General features: G+C 35.0%; 2 protein-coding genes and 1 pseudogene across 6 annotated transcripts; 2 read left to right on the forward strand and 1 right to left on the reverse strand.

Moving 5' to 3' along the window:
• Positions 1-387: 387 nt before the first annotated feature.
• On the forward strand, positions 388-9,693 carry LOC147403124 (ATP-citrate synthase beta chain protein 2-like). The gene is made up of 17 exons (XM_086438592.1): positions 388-585; positions 2,922-3,046; positions 3,161-3,263; positions 4,061-4,126; positions 4,215-4,338; positions 4,584-4,718; positions 5,564-5,624; positions 5,738-5,814; positions 7,216-7,371; positions 7,457-7,585; positions 7,717-7,849; positions 7,959-8,086; positions 8,231-8,336; positions 8,449-8,525; positions 8,640-8,710; positions 8,888-9,172; positions 9,399-9,693. The coding sequence occupies exons 2-17, from the start codon at positions 2,947-2,949 to the stop codon at positions 9,472-9,474; spliced, it is 1,827 nt and encodes a 608-aa protein (XP_086294718.1). The 5' UTR covers positions 388-585; positions 2,922-2,946; the 3' UTR covers positions 9,475-9,693.
• Positions 9,694-9,802: 109 nt separating this feature from the next.
• LOC147403125 (pentatricopeptide repeat-containing protein At5g06540 pseudogene) lies at positions 9,803-12,337 on the reverse strand (annotated as a pseudogene).
• A 4,205-nt stretch (positions 12,338-16,542) lies between these two features.
• LOC147403126 (GDSL esterase/lipase At4g16230-like) lies at positions 16,543-23,968 on the forward strand. 5 transcript variants are annotated; one of them, XM_086438595.1, is made up of 7 exons: positions 16,543-17,477; positions 17,564-17,665; positions 21,251-22,454; positions 22,546-22,676; positions 22,899-23,144; positions 23,239-23,494; positions 23,591-23,968. In XM_086438595.1, exons 3-7 carry the CDS (start codon positions 22,199-22,201, stop codon positions 23,812-23,814), a joined length of 1,113 nt encoding a protein of 370 aa, XP_086294721.1. In that variant the 5' UTR covers positions 16,543-17,477; positions 17,564-17,665; positions 21,251-22,198; the 3' UTR covers positions 23,815-23,968. The 5 variants fall into 5 exon arrangements, with proteins under 5 accessions (XP_086294721.1, XP_086294720.1, XP_086294719.1 ...); XM_086438594.1 differs by having other exon boundaries at positions 21,263-22,454; XM_086438597.1 differs by having other exon boundaries at positions 16,633-16,649; positions 21,263-22,454.
• Positions 23,969-24,490: the final 522 nt, after the last annotated feature.

Here is a 24,490-nt window from a genome sequence, read left to right on the forward strand (position 1 = left end):
ACCAAAAATCAGCCCATTCCAAAACTTCTAGTCCCAGTTTACAAGTTGAAATATCGTGGACCGTCCATTTTTTGTAAACCATTTTTGATGGGGTTAGAAGTTTTGGAATGGGCTGATTTTTGGTGATGATGATCTCTTCACCGTAGAGATCATCCTCACCAAAAATCAGCCAATTCCAAAACCTCTAACCCATGTTTTGAAAAATGTTTTACCAAAATGTTTGTTGCTGAATATTTCCCATATATATATATATATATATTATTTATTTATTTATTATATTATATTTGAAGCTCCTCATGGCACCATCGGATCTACCTACCACTCACCAACACCCGTCTCGGGCTTCTTTATTAAATCGAGCAGTCATGAGCTAACTAACACGCGCCACGTGACTAGCGTGCTCTCTGTCTGTCTCTCTTGCCCATCCTACGTCGTTTTGAGTTAGCTAGACTGTCTTCTTCCCTCTCTGTTATATAAAGCCGTCCTCTCCTATGTAATCCCTGCATTTCTCTCTCTCTGTTGGCCGCATTACCACGCTTTCTTCGCGGTTCGCGTGCACACACAAGACGACTTGAGTCGATTCAGGTAGAAATGTAGAATTTCCTTCGTTTTATTCTGAACTTGTGAACATTTGAGTTTCTCTCATTGATTACGATCTGAATTCTGTAGTCTCCTTTTATAATTGCTGTTGTTTATCTCGGATCTCAGGTTAAAATTGAAAATTATTGCGTTTGAGCTGGATTCCAATGTGATCATTGGCGTTTCGCTCTTTTTTCCCCTTTGATTTCGAAAAAAATTCCTATATTTTGTTTGTTTTCGTGTTAATTCAGTTTTTAGAGAGAAATCTGGAATTTTGATTCGAATAATGAGAGTTGCATTTGAGGTTCTGGATTCTATTAGCTTTGTTCTCTGGTGATTTAATCTGTTAATGCTTTCTGTGATCTGCTGTTGCAAATTTAAGATCTAGTACGTTTTTTAGTATTTCACGCAGATCCAGTACGTCTTAGCTACGAAATTGCTGTATATTGGTGATCATTGTGGCTAATTTTGTAGAATTTGTTTCTTCTGCTACCTTATAGTCAAATTTATTATCAAAGGATCTGTTTTACGGTGATTGAATTTGATGGAGATCAGTATTCTAAGAAATGTTAAATTTTTATGACGTGTGTTGCAGCCTCGTTTATCTCAACCTTTAGACAATGTTAGATCTGTTTTGCGGAATTCTGAAATTGGTTTAGATAGTAGGAAATTTCTCTTTTCCATAATTTGAATTTGCTTCCTAGTTTCATTAGTCGGCTTTGATTCAGTTTTCCAAGGTTTTGTAGTTTCTCTAGAGCATCTCCAACCCACATCTTCAAATTTTAAGATTGAGATCCCCTTCAAATCACTTTGAACTCCAACCAGCCCCCTCTTTAAGTCACTATTCATTCTTTAAAACACTATTTATTCTCTTAAAAGAATGACATTGGTTGGGGACAAAAATGATATTTAAAATATGTTCCATGAAAAGAGAAGGTCAAAAATGACATTCATGAAAAAATGAGGATAAAATAGGTATTTAGAAAAGGTGAATAGTGATTTAGAGAGATCCTTCAAAATTTCTCTCCCCCTCTATATTTGAGGACGTGAATAGCGATATAGAGTGGGTAACTATAAAAAGGAAAACCGGTTGGAGTTAGGTTCGGAGGTCTCTATCTCTATATTTGAAGTTTTGAAGACCGGTTGGAGAAGCTCTAATTTGACGGAACTACTGATTTGATTGAGAGTGCATTACAACATCTCCAACCGGTCTCTAAAACTCTAAATATAGAAGGGGAGATGTCTGTACCTAACTCCAACTGGTCTCTATTTTAGAGAAACCCCCCTATATCACTATCCGTGTCTTCAAATATAGAGATCTGGAGAAATTTTAAAGGCCCTCTCTAAATCACTATTCACCTTTTTTAAAAACCTATTTTATCCTCCTTTTTCTGTAAATGTCATTTTTGACCTTCTCTTTTCATGGAACATGTTATAAATACATTTTTGGCCCCTTCTCTTTTCAACTTTTTATTGAATAGTCTTTTAGAGAACGAGCCAGTTAGAGTTCAAATTGGTTTGGGGGTGAGCATCTTCTTCAAATTCTCCTTCAAATTTGAAGAAGATGCCAATTTAGAGGAAAAATTTAGAGATGTGGATTGAAGATGCTTAGGTTTTCCACCCTAGCTGCTAAACATTTGATAACCAGCCAATGCATCCTTGCCATGTTTGTTTATAATGGATATTGCTTTTAACAGTAGTTGGATAGTTAAGAGATCAATACTTGGCTCTGGTCAGTTGTTACCATTTTGGAAAGGAAATAATTTATGTGGTAAGAGAGTGTCCTGTTTCGCGTTATACTTATCTAGTAGCTTGACTAGCATTGTGTTCTTGCCTATGTACGCTTCCTCACCCCCACATTAAACTTTTGTAATTGGATTATGATCTTTTGTTTGTATTTTTTCCTTGTCAATTATAAAATTTAATAATTAATTTGTTAATAAATTGTTTTTCCACTGCGGATTTCATCTATCCATAAAACAATATTGAAGATAGACCTTTTCAATTGATCAATAATAAATAAATAAATAAACCATTCAATTGTCTCTCTAGTAAGTAGTAAGAAGTAACTAAAAACTATTGCTTCGTTAAAAGCTTGTGGCACAAGGGGGAAAACTTTTAGTTTGATACACCTGTGTCTACTTTTGTGCTTTTCTTATCTTGGAAATGCAAAAAGAAGTAAACGTAATTTTACTGAAACATGCTGTGCTATCTCTTTAGACTACTGCAAATGACCTCCTTTTAACTCGACAGAACCTCAATTCTTTGGTTTATGGTGGACTTTTTTCTGTAATTATGACTCCTGATTAGACATTGAAACCTAACATCACACATGTTTGCAGGTCTTCTTGAGCATTGTTATCAATCATGGCTACCGGACAACTATTCTCTAAGACCACACAAGCATTATTCTACAACTACAAGCAACTTCCAATCCAACGGATGCTTGATTTTGACTTCCTTTGTGGTGTGTATAAACTATTTTCTTGTTTCCTGGGACTTGATGTAGTCACTGCCTCTCTTCATTTTTCTGTATGGGTGTTTCATGTTAATGTATGATTTCTGTCCCTCATGTCTCCAGGTAGGGAAACACCTTCTGTTGCTGGAATTATTAACCCAGGTGCCGAGGGATTTCAGAAGCTCTTCTTTGGTCAAGAGGAAATTGCCATTCCAGTCCATTCTGCGTGCGTCTTTCTTTCCCCCGTTCTAAATCCTTAAATTCCTTCCGTAGTTTTAGTTACAGAGTTTTGATGGTATGTAACCATGTTTCTAACACAGCAGATTTTTATTGAGCTTGACTAAATAGAGGTCATCAGTGACAGCAGTTTGAGATAGTTTACTTTCTTTTGTCATATATACTCATATTATGTCCTTCATGCAGTGGTAGACTTTACCCGACTGTATTGTTGTTATTATTATTATTATTATCATTATTCAACAATTTCAAATATGCTTAGTGTTCATGCTTGGGCTCCAAATGATGTTTATTTATGAGCCCTCCTCTGCTGGGTCGGAAAATATCACAATGTGCTTAATGATAACAGATTCATATAACATTGTAATGTGATGTTCAATGAATTTAATAGGTTAGAACCATACTATGTTCTCATGTGGTTACATTGTAATGACTTATTATAGTACTTCTTTTCTCTATAAATTAATTTGTTGGTAGCATTTTATTAAGGAAAGACAATATAAATCCCATCATCATTAGAGCATCCTTAATCCAACTATCTGGGGTTGGCTGAATGATACATGGCCCTCCATTCAATTCTAGACATAGTATAAATCCATGGTACAAATATTTTTTTTTTGTTTTTTGATACCTTGGGTACCTGGGCCTCTTAGAGCACCCGACTAATCCCACGGGGCACGCATGTCACCCTTTCCACCGCTCACTTTGTTGCCTGTTTTTAATCCCTTTGTTTATGCATTTGTTATATTTTAAGTTTTCTTATCTCCTTTTGGATACCTTCTGCAGCATTGAAGCAGCTTGTGCTTCACATCCAACTGCTGATGTTTTCATCAACTTCGCATCCTTTAGAAGGTCAGTGCTCATTTTTGTACTAGCATGTTTAACTGAGTAAGGTTTTTTATTTTATACTACGGAGCCATTTCTTTTGAGATATTTGCAGTGCCGCAGCTTCTTCCATGGCTGCTCTGAAACAGCCGACAATTAGAGTTGTAGCTATAATAGCTGAAGGTGTTCCAGAGTCGGATACCAAGCAATTGATTGCATATGCAAAGGCAAATAACAAGGTGAGAAAATGGTTAACTACTTGATGGGTCATATGGAAATGTTTTTAGCTTCTATTACACATACAGTTGCATTATAACGATCAAATCCTATTGATTTGGAGAAAGAGAATGGCCAAACGATAAATGTTCATTTCGATCACACAGCCAGTTGACATGCTGTTTATCAGAATTATGTTCTCTTAGGATCTATTCACTGCTGTATATTTTCACTTTGTATCTGATATCAGTAATGATGGTATTTCCAGGTTGTTATTGGCCCTGCAACTGTTGGAGGCATTCAAGCTGGAGCTTTCAAGATTGGTGATACTGCCGGAACGATTGACAACATAATCCAATGCAAGCTTTACAGGCCTGGATCTGTTGGATTTGTGTCCAAATCTGTACGTATTTATTTGAGCTTTTCTCTATTCTCTTGGGAAATTCATTTTTTCTGTTTCAAGGGTTCAGATTTTTCTGTGATAGGAATTGTTCATCCTACCCGGCTTTCTCATGTTGGAAGATCTTCCTGCTTCTCTTCTATGGTCTTGTGTTAAGCCTAGTCATCGGTACTATAGAATGAGTACTTTCTGAGTGCTGCGATCACTGGACTGTAGTATTCATTGTTTGTTAACTGGGAATCTCATAAGTTTCCTTAGTAGGTTACTTGGTTAGTAGCTATCAGACATATAGTTTGCAAGCCTATAACGGACATATTTCTTAGATAAGAGCCTTAGAATACTCAGATTAGAGTACCTTGTCCTTTTCATCCCAAGTCATCATCACCAAATAAGGGAAATTTAATATTGATATGATTTTTTTTTACAATATGTCCTACCATTAAGTTTGGATGAGATGATCATAACCACCCTGGGGTGGAACCATTGAACAGTGGGCTTCAATCCCATTGTTTTATGTCCTTTCCTAAGATTCCACTTTTAGGGACACGGCCTTGTATAGATTCCCTGGAAATTTTTTCTGTTGCCGTCAGTTGGCAGTTTTCCATTGTCTCCATTTGACACTTTTCTGAGGACAACACAAATGGTGGACAAATCTATATTGCAACCAAGCAGGGTTACTTTTCATTCTCAAAACTATTGTTTTTTTTTTTTTTTTTTGATAAGCTATTCAAAAGATCGAACCTTTGAAGTTTCTGCCTTTTGGTATGTCATGTAACATATTAGTGGTCGACAGTAATTGTTTGTGGTTGGGAAAACTATTCAGATCTGAAATTCTGTTTATGATACAGGGTGGCATGTCTAATGAACTTTACAACACGGTTGCACGTGTTACAGATGGATTATATGAAGGTACCGGCATGCATATTGCAAATGAAATTTCATTGTTTTCTTCCTGCCTGCCATATTTTAAGAGGAGATAGTGTTTTGAATAAATTATTGATGAACTTCAAAATTCTATTCAGGCATAGCAATCGGAGGAGATGTGTTCCCAGGATCAACTCTTTCTGATCATATCCTGCGGTTTAACAACATTCCACAGGTAATTCCCTGTTTACAAGATTATTTTTGACAAAAACACAATAATTATTGTTTACAGATTTTCTCTATTTAGGAGTTCCTTTAACATGGTTGGATACCATGTCTAGCTTTTCCATCATGCACATCAACATAGAAAATATTTTTACATTATCTTCATGAATTTACTGAAATTTAACCCAAATGCCTTATTGTGCACCTTATTTAGATAATATTAACCATCATAATGTGAATGTTCCCAACACTTGCCTCTTTTCAAAGTCCCTGGGAAATAATCCTGGGACTGATACATTAGACATTCTTAATGTTCTCTATGGTTTAAATATCTCGACGTTTTTTTCTCTAATTTGAGCTGTGAACTTTGAGCAACTTGCCCTACTTACTGCTTGAATAGAGTTGAATGCAAAATACCAAGGTGTCACTGAGTTTCTAAACGTAGGCTTTATTGCTAACATTAAGAACTTTGAACATCAAACGTGACGTAACTAGAAGTGGAAATCAAATTTCTAATCCTCCAACTATAAGATGGAACTTCCGGTGCTAAGGCACTCTTCTATCGAGACTGCATAGAATTGTGAAGATAACAATTTCCAGGCTTGTACAGCATAAAGGATCAGTGTATAGGGTCATACCCATTTTAATGTCATAACATCCCCTACTATCTGCATCTAGAAATCAAGATCCTGATCCAAGAAAGTTTTTAGATGCAATTCATATATACTATTTAATGCTGAAGATAAGAGCTACAAACTTTTCTGCTTCTTTCTGTTTTATCACAAAATGACTTTTTATTTTTATTTTAATGGGTACCGATTAACAGTCCTTTTTTTTTTTTTTCTGTAAAACCAACATAACTGCTGTCACTATTGTTACTTTAGGATCCTTACAATGTTTTTATAGATTTTTAGTAAGCACAATGATGTTATAGCTTCAATGGTAACATGCTACCATCTCAATGCTAACTACCTTTGAGAGCATTATCTTTTTCTAACATAAACTGCATGGCATAATGTGTTCAGTTGGTTTGGCCCATTAAAAATCAACTTTTGAGGTCGTGGGTTCAAGTCTAACCTACCCATAATACACACACGCACACACACACACACATATATAAATGCTGTTATAATGGGGCTGATATAACCATTATAACAACAAAGATTGGTCAAGTTCCAATGCAATTGTTCTCATCATGTTCCTTATTTAAAATTTTGGTTTTCGAACACATTAATGCCTATCTCTGCATGGCAAGAACATTACAATTTTCAGTCTTAGTCCAACCCTATGCTTTGTGTAACATGATTAATTAATACAAATCCATACAATTGTTAATTTCGTCCTACTCGAAGAAACTTCTCCTCAGACAATTTTTTGTCCATCTTCGACTTTATTCTCTTATCTCACGCAGGTCAAAATGATGGTTGTGCTCGGTGAACTTGGTGGGCGAGATGAGTACTCTCTAGTTGAAGCCTTAAAACAGGGAAAGGTCAATAAACCAGTGGTTGCTTGGGTTAGCGGAACTTGCGCACGATTGTTCAAATCAGAAGTGCAATTTGGTCATGCTGTGAGTTATACCTCGATAACTCGGATATTTTAATTATATTTTGAGTGGCCTCAATTTCAAGTATTAATAATATCGTAAAAATCAGGGAGCTAAAAGTGGTGGTGAGTTGGAGTCTGCACAGGCAAAGAATCAAGCATTAAGGGAAGCAGGAGCTATTGTTCCCACTTCATTTGAAGCATTTGAGGCTGTTATTAAAGAGACATTTGAAAAACTTGTATGTGTCCACAACACTATGTCCTATACGTTATCTGTATGGATGAGTTTCTTTTCATTTCCTGCAGTTGCACAAACCAACTTCATTATCTCCATTATCTTACTTGGTATTGCTAATTGGTTATGGATTAGGTTGAAGAAGGGACGATTCCACCCGTTAAAGAAGTTAAACCACCTATGATTCCTGAGGATCTTAACATTGCAATTAAAAGCGGGAAAGTTCGTGCTCCAACTCATATCATCTCCACCATCTCCGATGACAGAGGTTGGATTTGAACCTGTTCTTACCCTAGCTCTTATATTTAGGAATTTTATGGCTTAAATGCCTAATCAATAATTTTGTTGCATTAAATTCTTCTTTGTCATATTTGCAGGTGAGGAGCCATGTTATGCTGGTGTCCCAATGTCCTCCATTGTTGAACAGGGTTTCGGTGTGGGTGATGTTATCTCCCTTTTGTGGTTCAAACGAAGTCTTCCCCGTTACTGCACACAATTCATTGAGGTAGGTTGCAATAACAAGGGTTGAGCTTGTTATGAACCATCTTTTTTCTCGTTAATTTTTTATGCAGATCAAGCACTTGTCACTTGTGAAAAAGAAATACAATCTTTTCTGGTTTGAATCTCACTAAAACAAATGCTTGGACAGATTTGCATCATGTTATGTGCCGACCATGGTCCATGTGTCTCTGGTGCTCACAACACTATCGTTACTGCAAGAGCTGGGAAGGATTTAGTTTCCAGCCTTGTCTCAGGTAAACTATGACCGCTTGATGGCATTTGTCAGTGATGTAATAGTTTCTAGTTCATTCAACAGATGTGTAATGATATTGCGAACTGAATGATTGTTTTATTTTCCTGAATTAGGGTTGCTTACAATCGGTCCCCGATTTGGAGGAGCCATTGATGATGCTGCCAGATACTTCAAAGATGCTTATGATAAGGTGAGTTTCATAGATGTTAGCTGTTACGAAGTTTAATCAGATAATACTTAGTGGCCGGCTTATCGTGAAACTGTGGACGTGCTAAGATGTTATCACAATGCTGTTTCTTCTCAGAGTCTTACACCTTATGAGTTTGTTGAGAGTATGAAAAAGAAGGGAATTCGAGTGCCAGGAATTGGACACAGGTACAGCACATTTTACTCCCTGTAAACACTGTTTATATTGTTATGGATTTATGAATAAATGGCAGAAAAAGTGTTATTTTTAGATCAATACGTTAGGTTTCATCAGTTTTTTGGCTGTCCTCGTACTTTCCAATATCTTTTACTAACCTAAATATGGGAACTTCTGTTTGAAAAAAGGATCAAGAGAGGAGACAACAGAGACAAGAGAGTAGAGCTACTACAACTATATGCACGCACGAATTTCCCTTCTGTGAAGTACATGGAATATGCAGTTCAAGTTGAGACCTACACACTATCGAAGGCAAATAACCTTGTCCTCAATGTCGATGGTGCAATCGGGTCTCTTTTCTTAGATCTCCTTGCTGGCAGTGGAATGTTCACCAAACCAGAAATTGATGAGATCATTGAAATTGGATATCTGAATGGACTCTTCGTGCTGGCCCGTTCCATCGGTCTGATTGGGTGAGTTTGATGATCTGATAAAGATATCTCATCTTTTACTTGGTTTTTTTAATTGCTAAGTAAAGTAGGATACATAACATTGACATACTAACTGAACTTGATTCTAAATTGGATTTCTTTACACGAAAAAAGTTATGTGAAACAGCGTTCATCATGAAATTATCTTTTAATAAAAAGCCAATAGATATTATCTTTTAATTGGTCTCATCCTTTATGGAAATTGCAGGCACACCTTTGACCAGAAGAGATTGAAGCAGCCTCTGTACCGTCACCCATGGGAGGATGTTTTATACACCAAGTGATCTGTTTTTGGATAGTATGTGTAATCCCCACCTTCTGTCTGAGGTCCCTTGTTAAATTTCTTTCTGTAGTTTTCCTACATGATTGTTGAAGCTTTTTAGTCTAGTCTCTGATGTACTCGTGAATGCAGGCTACCGACCTTCATATGTTAGTATTTTTTTTAGAAATGCAAGAGAGAATTCTCAATCATTTATCAAAATAATTCTCTTTCTTTTGTTTTACCTGAGTTTTCTGTGATTATTTGGGCTTGTTGGGATCCGTTTTAATGGGTTGTGGATTCTCCATTTTGAGAAATCTTTTTTGGTCTATGAATTGTATGGTTTTGAAACCATCTTGGGTTAGTCGTCCTAATCTCGGAAACTATCCCATGAAGAGTCAAAGTGAATCATCCGTCACATTGACTTGTCTGTGTCATTTTTTGTAAATTTCAAGTAAAAATAATTACTTTTTTTAATGATTAGATTAAGGAGGGAGAATGTTTAGCTAAAATTTCAGAGTATCACCAGTAATCCCTACAAGAACAAGACCCATCTCTAAAATAATGAAACACATTTCTATCCCTTACAATTATGTTTCGATTGAAAACTTTCGAAATAAATTTCAAAGCAGTGTGGCAGTCAAGACAAACCCGAAGGTTCTTAACTATTCTGATAGGAACACCAGCTTCAGTGCTAATGAGCCCAAATGCCATCGCCAATTTCTCGCTGTGATGTGAAACTGCATGTTCTTTCTCTTCGGCTGCTATATCAAACAACACTGGAGAGGTATTTGGTGTGTATCCTACAAGTCTCAATCTCGACGCAATCTCATCTAATATCCTATATATCGCTTCTGTCCTAGGGTGTGATTTATCTCCTACAAAGAATTCATGAATAATACCATTGACTTCGATTGAGCTGTGGCCAGGGCTCTTCCTTAGGTTCTTTGATTCCATCAGTAGTCTTACCTTCCTTGCATCATCCCACCTTCCCACTGAGACATAGATGTTTGATAGAAGGACGTAAATACCCCCATCATCGGGGTCAAGCTCAATCAGGCGGTCACCAACATACTCTCCTATCTTGGCATCCCGATGGATCCAACAGGCACCAAGCAGAGCCCCCCATAGGACAGAATTGGCTTTAACAGGGATAGATTCAACAAAGGACACCGCTTCTTCTAGAAGCCCAGCACGTCCAAGCACATCTACCATACAACCATAGTGCTCGATTTGAGGTTCAATACCATACACCATTCTCATCGAATCAAAATACTGCTTGGCCATTTCCACCAACCCACTGTGGCTACAAGCACAGAGGACACCAACAAAGGTAACCTCATTAGGCCTCACACCGGTTCCTTCCATTTGCCCAAAAAGCTCTAAAGCTTTCTTTCCATGTCCGTTCACGGCTAGCCCTGCAATCATGGCTGTCCATGAGAACACATCTTTCAGTTCCAACGTTTCAAAGATCCTGAGTGCATCTTTTATGCATCCACACTTTGTGTACATGTCTATAAGAGCAGTCCCGATTATAGAATCAATCTTCATCTTGCTCTGATCTACATATAGATGAATGTGTTTGCCTCGATCCAAAGCCCCAAGACGGGCACAAGCCGAGAGTACACTCACAACAGTCGCACCATTAGGCTTTAAGTTATCTTCCCTCATTTCATCAAACAAAGCCAATGCCTCATGTGGTTGGTCCCCTTGTGCATAAGCAGTTATCATGGCACTCCAAGATACAACATTTCGTACTGGCATCTCATCAAATGTTTTCCGAGAACTCTCTAGAAGACCACACTTTGCATACCCAGCAACCAAAGTATTCCAGGACTCGACATTTCGGTCTGGCATCTTATCGAAAAGCTCCCTAGCTGCATCAATCTCACCATACTTGCTATACCCATTAATCATCACATTCCACGACACAATCCCTCTTTCGGACATCTCATCAAATAAACTTTGAGCCCGTTGAAGAAACCCGCATTTTACAAACCCAGATAACATCGAATTCCAAGAGACCAAGTCTTTTCGACAACTAGTATCAAACAATTTCTTAGCAATATCAATCTTCCCACAAGTAGCATACATGTGAATCAACCCATTGACCAAAAACAAGTCACTATCGATTCCCGCTTTCAAGATCATGCAATGGATTTGCTCGCCTTCTTCGAAGGCAGCAAGATGAGTACATGCTTTGATTATAAAAGGGTAGGTGAAGGCATTGGGTGTGACATTGGACTTGAGCATTTGGTTGAAGAGATGAAGGGTCGGTTTCGGGAATGCTGAATTGGCATAGCCTCGAATTATGGTGTTCCAAGTGAAAGTGTTTGGTTTGGGAATTTGAGCAAATAGTTTCGAGGCGTAATGAAGGTTTCCGACGTCTAACATTGCACAAAATTCGATCAATTTGGTCGCTGCGAAAGGGTCTTGAAATAGGTAGTTTCGAATCATTTGTCCATGAATTTGGAAGAATTGATTCATGGATGTACATGATTGTAAAAGAGCTAAGCAGGCACAATGGTTTGAAGCTAAAGTGGGCATAAAACTGTAATTAGTGTAAACTATTGGGGTTTTTGAAATATGATTTTGGAGGGAAGGCACACAAGGGTAAACTTGTAATAAGTTGGAAGATCAAATAATTACCGCTACATGAGAGAAGGGTGAGTGAGACCTACTTCTCCTTTTTCATTGAGAGAAAGATAAGGAAAGACATGATCCTTGGATGTTGATTTTTACTAAAATTGGGAAATAATCAAATTTTTGACTTATTTCAAGCCTACCCTTATAAAACCCCTCTTAAATTAGAGCTCACCACATTAATTTTTCAACCATAAATTGTCTCCTATCTAACCGTCCTTGTGGGTGCACAACTGCCAGTATCAATTCTCCTCATTTTTCTTCAACAATTCCTAAAATTCTTCAAATAAGGGACTAGTTAATTAGATCAAAGAATTAATCAATAACTTATCGATTAATTGTGGAATATGATACCATTTTTACATTTCACATTCAAAATTTTATTTTCTCAAAAATTTAAATCTCAAGGAAAAGACAAACAATACTTAGGGAGGTCGAAGATGATGAATTTTACTAAGAACCTAGTATATTTTAAAAATATTTCCAATTTTTTGTGAAACTTTCACATAATTATCCCAACTTACCGAATTGAAACCCAACCAAATAATTACTGAATTTGAATTTTATTACAACACCGTCAACCCTTGTAATAAAACTCAAAAAAGAAAAGAAAAAAAAAAGTCATGATGGAGGATTTTATTTTTCAATGCATTTCACACTACACTGACAAAGAGGTGCACACATAACCATAGATGCTTTTCATTCATATTTCGAGGAAAAACGTCAATGCAGTGTGAAACATAGTGAAAAAATAAAGTCCCTTTAAGATTTTATTAAAAAAAAATAAGGGTTCAAAACATGTCTTCACCTACTAATAACTAACTATTCATCGATTCTCGAGTAAAATCGATCTGACCCATTGGTAGTTAGTTGGGACAGTTGGTAATTGGTCCCACTACTAAAACTTGTAAAATCATATTGTATGGTGGGAAGGCAACCTTTGCTTGCAATAGGTCTGTAGTCCTACATACTCAAACAATGACATTTCCTTTCAGCCTACCCACATCTGTAATATTTGTTGCTAACTTTAAAGTCCCACGTGTCCTTTAAATGTTTGACTTTTCTAATCTCAAATTACATTAGAAATTCTTCATTAAACAGACGGTTGAGATAATAGGAAAAAAAATACAAATTTCCTAGAGATCAGTACTTCTTTTCTAAGTGAATTATCGATTCACACGTGCATGTGACCCCTCTAAAGCGACTGCACCTATGGATCTTAAATGATCAACTGGTTCCCTCCCACTCATCAAATCTACCTATTAATTAGTGAGATGTCACCATCACTGGTGGACACGTACCAATTTTGTCAAACCCAATTAAATGTTTTCTTTTACATTGGGAGTGTTCAGCCCGTAGGCCTGACTAGTAGGGCCAAGGGGACCGATCCCTTAGAGCACTATATCTATGAAACAAATCCTCCGAGCAGATGTAATATCACACAAATCATATATATCAAATAAGTCAGGATAAATTCTTGTGAGTAGTCTACAAGGATACTTGAACTCAAGACCTCTTATTTTCAGGAGGGAGTTCCTAATTACTACGTCCAACACTTGTAAATATTATAGTCTCTTTACTTTTAATTTGTGATTTATCTTAATTCTGATAATTTATTTATTTATTTATACCATTTATTATATAATGAATGTCTAGTCACACTTTCATGTTACTATATTGATCAATTGGGTAGAGCCATGTGGTACATTGCACAAGACACCTCATTGTTCTTTCATCAACAAAAAAATAATATTGACTTTGTAAACACTTGACAAATATAGGCGAATATATCATATACTCACCAAGGAGAGGTATTTTTAAATCACCTATTACGAAATATTAGTTTAGAGGTAAGTTGAAGTGTGAAATTCATTTTTGAAGGAAGAACTATTTTATAGATGTGAAGTATATATATAAAGGACCCTCACGGAAGGGTTTCTTTCTAACTAGTCCCTAAATTTTGTGCAATTGCTTGATAGGACATTTAGTAAAAAATTTCTTTCTTGATGGTCTCTTGTAATGTTGAGTTCACCACTTTTTATTTAAAAAAGTGGTGAACTTGACACTGGTAAAATTCACGCATTTTAAATTTTTGAATTTTTTTGACTAAAAACTATGGAAAGATTGACTAAGAACTTGAGATAGTGACTTGTTTAAATGATTTCAACAAATAAAAAATAAAAAATCATTCTTGATCGATTTTCATCAAAAAACTAAGAAAAGAAAAGTGGATCTTCTTCTTTCTTAAATCCTTTATGATAGAATGGAGTTTCCAAACCTTGATTGAGATGTCAAAAATCCAATTCTTAGATGAAAACAATGAGTTCGAATGGTTAAAACATTCAATCGTGAGAAATGTGGGAGATGAGGTCCAAGGATCATTTAGAAAGAAAAAAATTTACTAAATGCCCTACCAAGCAACAATTGAAAACTTATGGACTATTTAGAAAGAAATCCTTCCGCGAGGATCGTTCAAGTAATTTCCCCTTATTTTTATGAAGTATATGTGACGTAAGCGATTATGTCTCCACCACATTCTTATAATATCATATCCTTGGGGCATAAGTTAATAGAACCCTATCAATCAATAATGTTAATTGAAGTAAGTAAAAAACGATAAGGACTCTCGGTACTCATCTCATGCACCCAAACAATGTTATAAGAATCGAATCCATGGTTAGACTGACGATTTGTACAATTGGATGAACGTTGTCGATGCTGATTCAATTTGGTTGGACCAATTATCATATATTAAAGAATTTTTCCATGACCATCTATTAAGCATACACTATCACATGCCCATATTAAACTATGAAGTGTCTTTCCTTAATTATACAAATTACTTAAATGACACTCGCAGAGGGGCTTCTTTGTAAATAGTCCCTAAATTTTCAACAGTTGCTTGCTTAGCAAGACATTCAATAAACTTTTTATTTTTAAATGGTCCCTGGATCTCATCTCCCACATTTTTCACGATTGAATGCCCTAACGTTCAAACTTATTATTTTCATCCAAAAATTGGATTTTTGACATCTTAATTGAGTTTTGGATACTCCATTATGTCAGAAAGGATTTAAGAAAGAAGAAGAAGTCATTTTCAAGAGTTTTTGAAGATATATGTAAAAAACTAGGGTTTTTTTCACTTTTGTTTCCTTAATTTTTTAATATATGAAAATTGACCAATAATGATTCTTTTGGGTTGAAATCATTTAAACAAGTTGTTATCTCAAGTTTTTAGTCAATCTTTTCATGCATTTTAGCCGAAAAAACTCGAAAATTGAAAATGAGTGAGTTTTACCAGTGTCGTGTTCACCACTTTTTATTTTAAAAAATGGTGAACTCAACAGTAATTAAAAAAACATCGAGTTTGACAGTAAATAAAAAGTGGTGAACTCAACAATAAATAATGGTGAGTCCAACAGTAAAAAATGTGAACTTGACACTAAATAAACAAGCATTGATTTCGACAATACAAATTATGAACTCGACCGTATGAAGGACGATTAAGAAAGAAAAAATTAACTAAATTTCCAATCAAGCTAACGCACAAAACTTAGGAACTATTAAGAAAGAAACCCCTCTACGAGGGTTCTTTAAGTAGTTTTTCCTCTTTTTTTTTTTAATCATTTATCACTATGAAAGTCCCTAATAGTCATCCTACCATTGACTTGAAAAGATATATAATTGCATCCTGGAGTGCCGAATGGATCAATTTTGATCCTAAAAGGATGTCTCCTAACTAGAGATTCTGATTCAATTCCTAAAGGAATCAGAATTGTTAAATTTTGATTATCAAATTAATGGAATCAGAATCGTCAAAAACAAATTTTCCCCTAAAAACAGTTCCAATACAAATGGATCCAAAACTGGGGTTTTCGGTTTGGTAAAATGGGCACAACTCCTAATGAATGATCCACTGGTTTTAAACCCCAAATGAGTGCACTCCACATGTCATGAAAATAAATGAGGATGAAGTAGCTCCCTATCTCGTTGACTGAAATACAGGTCTAATCTTCAAGGATCAACCAAAAAAAATAGGGAGGCATTTAAAAAATGCCTCATTATCCAGGGAGGTAAGTCAGAAAGTGACTTAAAAGTCTTTAACTTTTGATTTACACAATAATTAACTGGCATTGAATCACAAGAAAACCATAGCCTTTGGTTTGGAATTTGAGCATTTTGTTAGGTTCTTTTATAGGTCAAGAAATAAATTTTCTCAGATAAAATAAGTAAAGAAAACCCGCCAATTTTTTACTTAGCAACACAAGAATGGTAGGTAAGTCTTGTTCTTGATCAACCCTTTTGTTATTGGAAGCCAACCCCAAATTTCCAAACACAAGGGTTGGAACTACTATTGTTGATCGATGATTAAATGTCCTCTTCATCCCAACTACTATGTTTCACCTCAACTTTATTATTTAAAGGCCTAATTCTGCCATATTTTCATGTCAAGTCACATTCCATTTTGGTTTTCTATCTATATAATGTTATGTTTAAGACTTAAGACTTGAGAGTAACAAATTTCCCTCGTGGACCTATTTTGGAGGGAAGGTTGAGGTATCCATTGTGGAAAAATAGCTTCAAAAGATTTGGGTTTTGGTTGATCTTCCTTTCTTTGGGTTTGTGATCTTGGGTTTTAAATTTTTTTCTTCATAGTTTTTAGTAGAAAATCTGAAGTACCCATATTGAAATATAGGTGAAAAGGATTGAACTCAGTTGGGTTTTACTCCATTTTGTATTCTAATCACTCTATTTTGCACCCTTGTTTGCGTTTAGTGATCTTTAAGTTCTCTCATCTTTTATAAAGTTAGAAATTTGAACTACCCATATTACAGCTAGAAGTAGTACCCCATTTGAGCTTTTACATATATGTACCTGAACAAGTGATGAAGTTTCATGTTTCTTATCTTAGAGATTGAACCCATTATTACGAAAATTTATTTCTCTAATCAATCTTGAATTTGTTCAATCTTCTTCTCAGACATTAAAAACATCAACAAAAACATTAGGTTTTTCCTCCCTAATTTTTGTGCTTTCTAGTGTTCTTCAGTCACTCCTTTTGGCTTCTTCTTCTTGGAAGTTTGAAGCACCCACATTGCATAACAATGCTTCTTTTTTTTCTCTCTCAGGAGACTCAAAATTATTAGAGAAAGTTGAATTTATTTTTGTTATTTATTGGATTTATGGGAATGGGTATATTCTTGAATCAACATTTTATTATTGGGATTTTATCCCATATTGTCACACTCTTGTTCTTATTAAGAGATTGCTCGGCGCAAGCTGTTCCAGCTTCTTTTATGTGTTCTCTCTCTAAGGGTGATGTAATCGGGCAAGCCTACGGGACGAGATTCACCAATGGAAGAACGATAGTCGACATCGTAGCTAGCAAGTCTTGTTTGTCCATCTGTTTTGATTCTCTCTTCTACTTGCCCTTCTAATGTTGTTGGGTTTGATTGAACTATTTTTATCAGGCCAGGAATTGGGTTTGAACGACAATAGGACCGTTGATTCTGCGAGGTTTTAATTACGCCTCTGGTGGATCTGGAATTCTTAATCAGACCGGCAAGATCTTTGTAAGCTTTCTACCCCAACATTTCAAATTTGGTTTCGAAAAATACTTACCACCCGGTTCCTTTTTTTAAGCAATTTAACGTTGTCAACTGTCCATCCACGTTTTTTCCAACCATAAATTGTCTCACATCTGAATGTCCTCGTGCACAAAGTTTTTTCCGTACAATTCATGGTGTCAAGTAAAATCATGGTTTTTAAACTCGGTATCCTGTCTCGTCTCTTTCACCTCTGTTACCGAGTTAATTCGAACGATACGTCTCTTCTCGTTTGACATTGAGACAATGATTTTTAATCATTTAAAAATTTTGAAAAATTCTGAAAAAAATTCAGAAATGATACCAATTAAAAAATGAAAAAAAAAAAAAAAAAAAAAAAATATATATATAGGGTAGCGTGCCTACGACCCACATTGCGACATCGTTTTTGTCTTATATGAGCAAAAAGGTTTGGAATGGGCTGATTTTTTGTGAGGATGATCTCTGTGATGAGGGGATCATCCTTGCAAAAAATCATCCCGTTCCAAAACTTCTAACCCCATCAAAATTGATTTACAAAAATTGGACGGTCTAAAATTTTTCAACTTGTAAACATGGGACTACAAGTTTCATAATGAGCTGATTTTTGGCAAGGATGATCTCCTCACCATAGAGATCATCCTCACAAAAAATCAGCCAATTCCAAACATTTTTTCCCCTATCAGACAAAACACTGTGTTGCAATGTGAGTCGCAATATGTGTCTACGGAACCCGGACCATATATATATATATATATATATCCCGTTCACCAACAAACATTTTGGCAAAACATTTTTCAAAACATGGGTTAGAGGCTTTGGAATGAGCTGATTTTTGGTGAGGATGTTCTCTGCAGTGAGGAGATCATCCTCACCAAAAATCAGCCTATTTCAAAACTTCTAGCCCCATGTTTACAAGTTGAAAAATCGTGGACCGTCCATTTTTTGTAAACCATTTTTGATGGGGTTAGAAGTTTTGGAATGGACTGATTTTTGATGATAATGATCTCCTCACCGTAGAGATCATCCTCACCAAAAATCAGCCAATTCCAAAACCTCTAACCCATGTTTTGAAAAAATGTTTGTTGCTAAACATTTCCCATATATATAAAATTAAAAAAAATTGATTTGGGAGTGAAAAAATAGAAGGTTGAGGCTTTAACTTGTTTGTCTCGGTTAATTCGGACGAGATTTTGAAATTTCGTTCAATACATCCCGTTTAACTCGTGGGTTAATTATTTTCTGCGATGTCTTATTTGTATCGCTCAAGATATTGGAAAACATCATTCGAGACAACTTGCTTATTTCACGATACGCGGTCGTCTCAAAATACTTTGTGAGTTGGTCTCGTTCAGCTTAGATACTAAGTTAACTCGGGTGACATGTCTCGGTCTTGGATGAGTTTAAAAACCATGAGTAAAATTCTCCTCATTTTTTAAAGGGAAAATTATTATATAAAAAAAAAAGTCTAAAAAAAAAAAAAATTTATTATAAAAAAAAGTAACATCTTTTTTATAATTATTAAAAGGAACCCAAATCAACAATAATAAAAAATAAAAATAAAATATCAACATTTAAAGTGTCAAATTTGTCGATTTTTTAAAATTAAATAAAATAAAATTTTCCAGATTTTTTTAAATGACTTACGCTTTATGAGGTTGGTTGGCTTACATCACAACAAACTTGTGACATGTGGTGCAATGACTTCATCAATAAAGAGAGCAGTTCTCTCTATTAATGATGTCATTGCGCCACATGTCACACGTTTGTTGGGTTGTGAGCCAACCAACCTCATAGGGTGTGGATCATTTAAAAAAATTTAGGAAAATTTTATTTTATTTTATTTTAAAAAATATATTTTGACACTTGAAGTGTCGATTTTTATTTTTTATTATTAAAATATAAAATCAGCACTTCTTGTGCCGATTTGTGTTCCTTTTAATAATTAAAAAAAATATGTTACTTTTTTTATAATAAATTTTTTAGTTTTTTTTTTTTTTTGATAATTTCCTTGTTTTTTAAAATTCCTAAAATTCTCCAAATAAGGGACTAGCCTATTAAATCAACAAATCAAAGAATTAATCATTGGCATATCCATTATAATCTTAATCGTGGGATATGATAACATTTTTATCCTTCTCCCTCAAACTTTTATTTTCAAAAATTTAAATCTATAGAAGAAGATAAAATACTTAGGGAGTCCGTAGGTGATGGTTTGTTTTCTTATTAAAGAAACCCAAAAAACCATCATTTCTAGTCTAAAAATTTTCTAATTTTTTAATGAATTATCATCATCCGAATGAATCAAATTGAAACCCATCTAAGAATTTCCGTGTTTCAAGTGGAAGTCAGGCTAAGATATTAGTGAAAATATGTCATCATCACTTTGTGGACCTAATTAAATGTTTTTTTCTTCTTTGAAATGATGGAAGTGTTCGACCTATAAGCCTAACTAGTAGGGGCGAGGCAACTGGCCTCACTCAAATCCTCCAAGTACATGCAATTCTCCCCACAACCACACATATTGGGTAGGTCAAGATAAATCTCTGTGGGTGATCAATGAGTGGGTTTGAACTAAAGGCCTCTCCATTTTAGGAGGGAGGCCTTGGTTATTACACCCAACACTCGTTGGTTAAACCAATTAAATGTTGTTTGTGTTCTCTTTACTTTTATTTTGAGATTTATCTTAATTATTATCATTTATTTAGCACTATGTTTTCCCATAAAATGAGTCACGCTTCCATGTTTCATGTCGATCAAGCCATGTAGTACATTGCACAAGACACCTCATCGTTCATTCATCAACAAAAAAAGATGTTGCCTTCATAATCACTTGAAAAATATTGGGAAATATATCATATACTCACCAAGACGAGGTATCTCTAAATCACCTATAATGAAATATTAGTGAAATTCATTTTTGAAGGAAGAACTATTTTATAGATGTGAAGTATATATATATATATATCATTTCACTATGAAAGTCCATGATAGTCATCCTACTATTGACTTGAAAATATATATAATTGCATCCAAGAGGGTCGAATAGAGCAATTTAAATCCTAAATGGATGTCTCCTAATTAGAGATGTCAATGGGCCGGTTATGATTCTATTTCTAAAGGAAACAGAATTGTTAAATTTTATTAGTTTGGATTTCTCTCAGTTTAGATTTCGATTCTCAAGTTAATGGAATTAGAATCACAATTTTTTTTTTTAAATTTAACGGTTCCAATTTCTGGTCCCTGTATTTCCAATATAAAGGAATCCAGAACTGACATTTTCGATTCCCATAAAATGGGTACAACTCCTAATGAATGATCCAACAGGTTTTAAACCCAAATAAGTGCACTACAGATCTCATGAAAATAAATGAGGATAAAGTAGCTCCCTATTTCATCAAGGATCAACTTAAAAAAAATAATTAGGGAGGCATTTAAGAAATGCCTCATTATCCAGGGAGGTTAGTCAGAAAGTGACTTAAAGTCTTTAACTTTTGGTTTACACAATAATTAAGTGGCATTCAATCACAAGAAAACAATAGCCGTTGGTTTTGAATTTGAGCAGCTCCTTAGGTTCTTTTGCAGGTAAAGAAATAAATTCTCTCACATATAACAAGCAAAGAAAACCCGCCAATATTTACTTTTCAACACAAGATTGGTAGGTAAGTCTTGCTCTTGAACAATTCCAAATTTCTAAATATGTATCACTCACAAGGGTTAGAACTGCTATTGTTGGTCGATCATTAAATGTCCTCTCCATCCCAACAACTCTGTTTCAACTCAACTTTATTATTTAAAGGCATAGTAATTCTACACAATCATGTCAAATCACATTTCACTTTGGTTTTCTCTCTGTAATGTTATGTTGAAACTCGAGAGTAAAAAATTTCCTTAGTGGACAATTTTTGGAGGGAAGGTTGAGTTACCCATTGTGGTAAAATAGCTTAGAAAACTTGGGTTTTGGTTGATCTTCCTTTGTTTGGTTCCTTCAAGTCTAATGAAGATCATAAACTGTTTCATTTTGGGTCTGTGATCTTGGGTATCTGATTTTTCTTTCTAGTTTTTAGTAGGAAATCTGAAATACCCATTTTGAAATATTGGTGAAAATGATTGAAGTCAGTTGGTTTTTAGTCCATTTTGTCTTCATTTTGTCTTCTGATCACTCTATTTTGGACCTTTCTTTGTGTTTTGTGATCTTGGAGTTCTTTTCTCATCTTTTTTAAAGTTAAGAAATTTGAAATACCCATATTACAGTAAGAAGTAGTACCCCATTTGAACTTTTACATATAAAAAAAATATACTTGAACAAGTGATGGAGTTTCATATTTCTTATCTCAGAGATTGAACCCATTATTAAAAAAAAATTATTTCCCTAATTTCAGTGCTTTGTAGTGTTCTTTAATTACTCCTTTGGATTCCTACTTGCAAGTTTGAAGCACCCACATTGCACAAGAAGATTACTTTTTTCTCTCGGGAGACTCAAAATTATTCGAGTTTTTTTTTTGGTTATTTATTGGATTTATGGTAATGGGTATATTCTCAAATCAACAATTTATTATTGGGATTTTATCCCCCATTGCTGCAATCCTGTTCTTGTTAAGAGATTGCTCGGCGCAAGCTGTTCCTGCTGCTTTTATTTTTGGGGATTCCTTAGTTGATGCTGGAAACAATAACTACATTTATTCTCTCTCTAAGGCTAATTACATCCCCAATGGAATTGATTTCGGGCAGCCTACAGGACGATATACCAATGGAAGAACGATTGTTGACATTATTGGCAAGTCTTCGTGTGGTCCATCTATTTTGATTCTTTCTTATTCTGCTTGTCCTTTTAATGTTGTGGGGTATGGTTGAATTTGATTTATCAGGCCAGGAATTGGGTTTGAAAAACCTTGTACCTCCTTACTTGGCCCCAACAACTGTCGGATCGTTGGTTCTGCACGGTGTTAATTACGCCTCTGGTGGATCTGGAATTCTTAATCATACTGGCAAGATCTTTGTAAGCTTTCTAACCCAATTTTTCAAATTTGGTTTCGAAAAATAAGTTATCCAGGCTTTGTTGTTTTAAGCAATTTAACATTGTGAATTGTCCATCGACGTTTTCTAAGCGAATTCATGTTGAGGTTGCTATCGAGCCCAAATTCAATCAAACAATGTTTATTGCCTTAATAGATCCCTCCTTCATTGAGTGCAATTAACCATTTTCATGCTATACATATAGGGTGGTCGAATCAACTTGGACGCACAACTTGATAATTTTGCGAATACTAGGCAAGACATAATCTCAAGTATCGGTGCTAATGCGGCCTTGAAGCTCTTTGGGAAATCTCTCTTCTCAGTTGCAATCGGCTCCAATGATTTCCTCGACAACTACCTGACACCCATTATATCAATCCCCGAACAGAAGTTGATTTCCCCTGAAATGTTTGTCGATGCAATGATCTCAAAATATAGAATTCAACTAACAGTAAGGATTCCTTATCACTCAAAACCACCCAACCCACAATTTCCTCGAGTGTAATCAAACTTAAATTATTTTTTCTTCATTTTTCTCCTTATAGAGACTATATAATTTGGATGCTAGAAAGATTGTTGTGGCAAATGTGGGACCAATTGGGTGTATCCCATATCAAAGGGACTTTAATCCATCGGCAGGAGATGCCTGTGTTGCCTTCTCGAATCAGCTTGCCAGGTTATACAACAACAAATTGAAGGACCTCATCATGGAGTTGCGATCAAATCTTAAGGGATCTAACTTTGTCTATGCAGATGTTTATCGTATCGTATTTGATATCATCCAAAACTACGATTCTTATGGTACGTGCATCGAATTGTAATAAAATTGGTTCACATTAGAATGACTTAAATTCTACTCAAATCTTTCATGGGCTGAAACTGATTTCGTGGTAATAGGTTTCGAGAATTTTAATTCTGCATGCTGTTATGGTGCGGGACGATTTGGAGGTTTGTTGCCTTGCGGTCCGAATTCTAAAGTTTGTTTGGAACGATCGAAGTATGTGTTCTGGGACCCATTCCATCCTTCCGAGGCTGCTAACATCATCATAACAAAGCGACTGATGGATGGAGATTCTAGTGATGTTTATCCGATTAATGTCCGAACACTCGCCCAGGCTTGATTGAGATTCGAGCGTGATCTTCCATTTTAACGAATTGTGTTTATTTGAGAATATTTTAAGTACTCTTATATTTTAAAATTAACGACAAGCCTCTTGACTATGATCATCTCTTACAGAACAATGAAAAAATAGATATAAATGAAAAAAATATCCTTGTTTTCTCTCCCCAAAACTAATAATCTTTAAATCACATAGATGATAAATGATAATGATGAATGTTCACTGAATTGATTCAACTAAAAAATTAGCAAGTCGGTTCAAATGAGTCAAATAAAATTATATTGAATTTATGAATATCTTTTAATAAATAAAAATATTTATTTTTAAAGTTTCACAAAAAAATATATTAATAACTAAATAAAATGGTCAAGTTTTTTAGTTGACTTGGTATATTTTGTGATCAAACTACTTTGTAAAGTTGTTAAAAGGGTGTTTCAGGTATTTTTCTTAAAAAAATCCTTAATAGATTGATATGTTATTGAGTGGAACTTAAATGGTCTATATTGTTTATTAAAGGACCATTCTCAATAAAGAGTCCTTCACAGTCTCCTCCTCCTCCTTTTATGAAAATATATATAAAAAACCCCTTTCTTAAAAAATATGAACTTTTTAATATCCACTTTATCAAATATTAGTCTGAATTGAATTTTTAAAATGAAAATATCGTAATTACCAT

This window comes from Akebia trifoliata, chromosome 4 (genome assembly GCF_017979445.1).
Source record: "Akebia trifoliata isolate Shusen 1 chromosome 4, ASM1797944v1, whole genome shotgun sequence".
NCBI classification, from domain to species: domain Eukaryota; kingdom Viridiplantae; phylum Streptophyta; class Magnoliopsida; order Ranunculales; family Lardizabalaceae; genus Akebia; species Akebia trifoliata.

Coding starts and splice junctions, on each gene's coding strand:
- LOC147403124 (XM_086438592.1), top strand. CDS start 2,947: ATGGCTACCGGACAACTATTCTCTAAGACCACACAAGCATTATTCTAC. Junction 5,815..7,215: donor GGTTTAACAACATTCCACAG/GTAATTCCCTGT, acceptor TATCTCACGCAG/GTCAAAATGATGGTTGTGCT. Junction 8,337..8,448: donor AGTTTCCAGCCTTGTCTCAG/GTAAACTATGAC, acceptor TTCCTGAATTAG/GGTTGCTTACAATCGGTCCC.
- LOC147403126 (XM_086438593.1), top strand. CDS start 22,199: ATGGTAATGGGTATATTCTCAAATCAACAATTTATTATTGGGATTTTA. Junction 22,455..22,545: donor AACGATTGTTGACATTATTG/GCAAGTCTTCGT, acceptor TTGATTTATCAG/GCCAGGAATTGGGTTTGAAA. Junction 22,677..22,898: donor ATCATACTGGCAAGATCTTT/GTAAGCTTTCTA, acceptor CTATACATATAG/GGTGGTCGAATCAACTTGGA.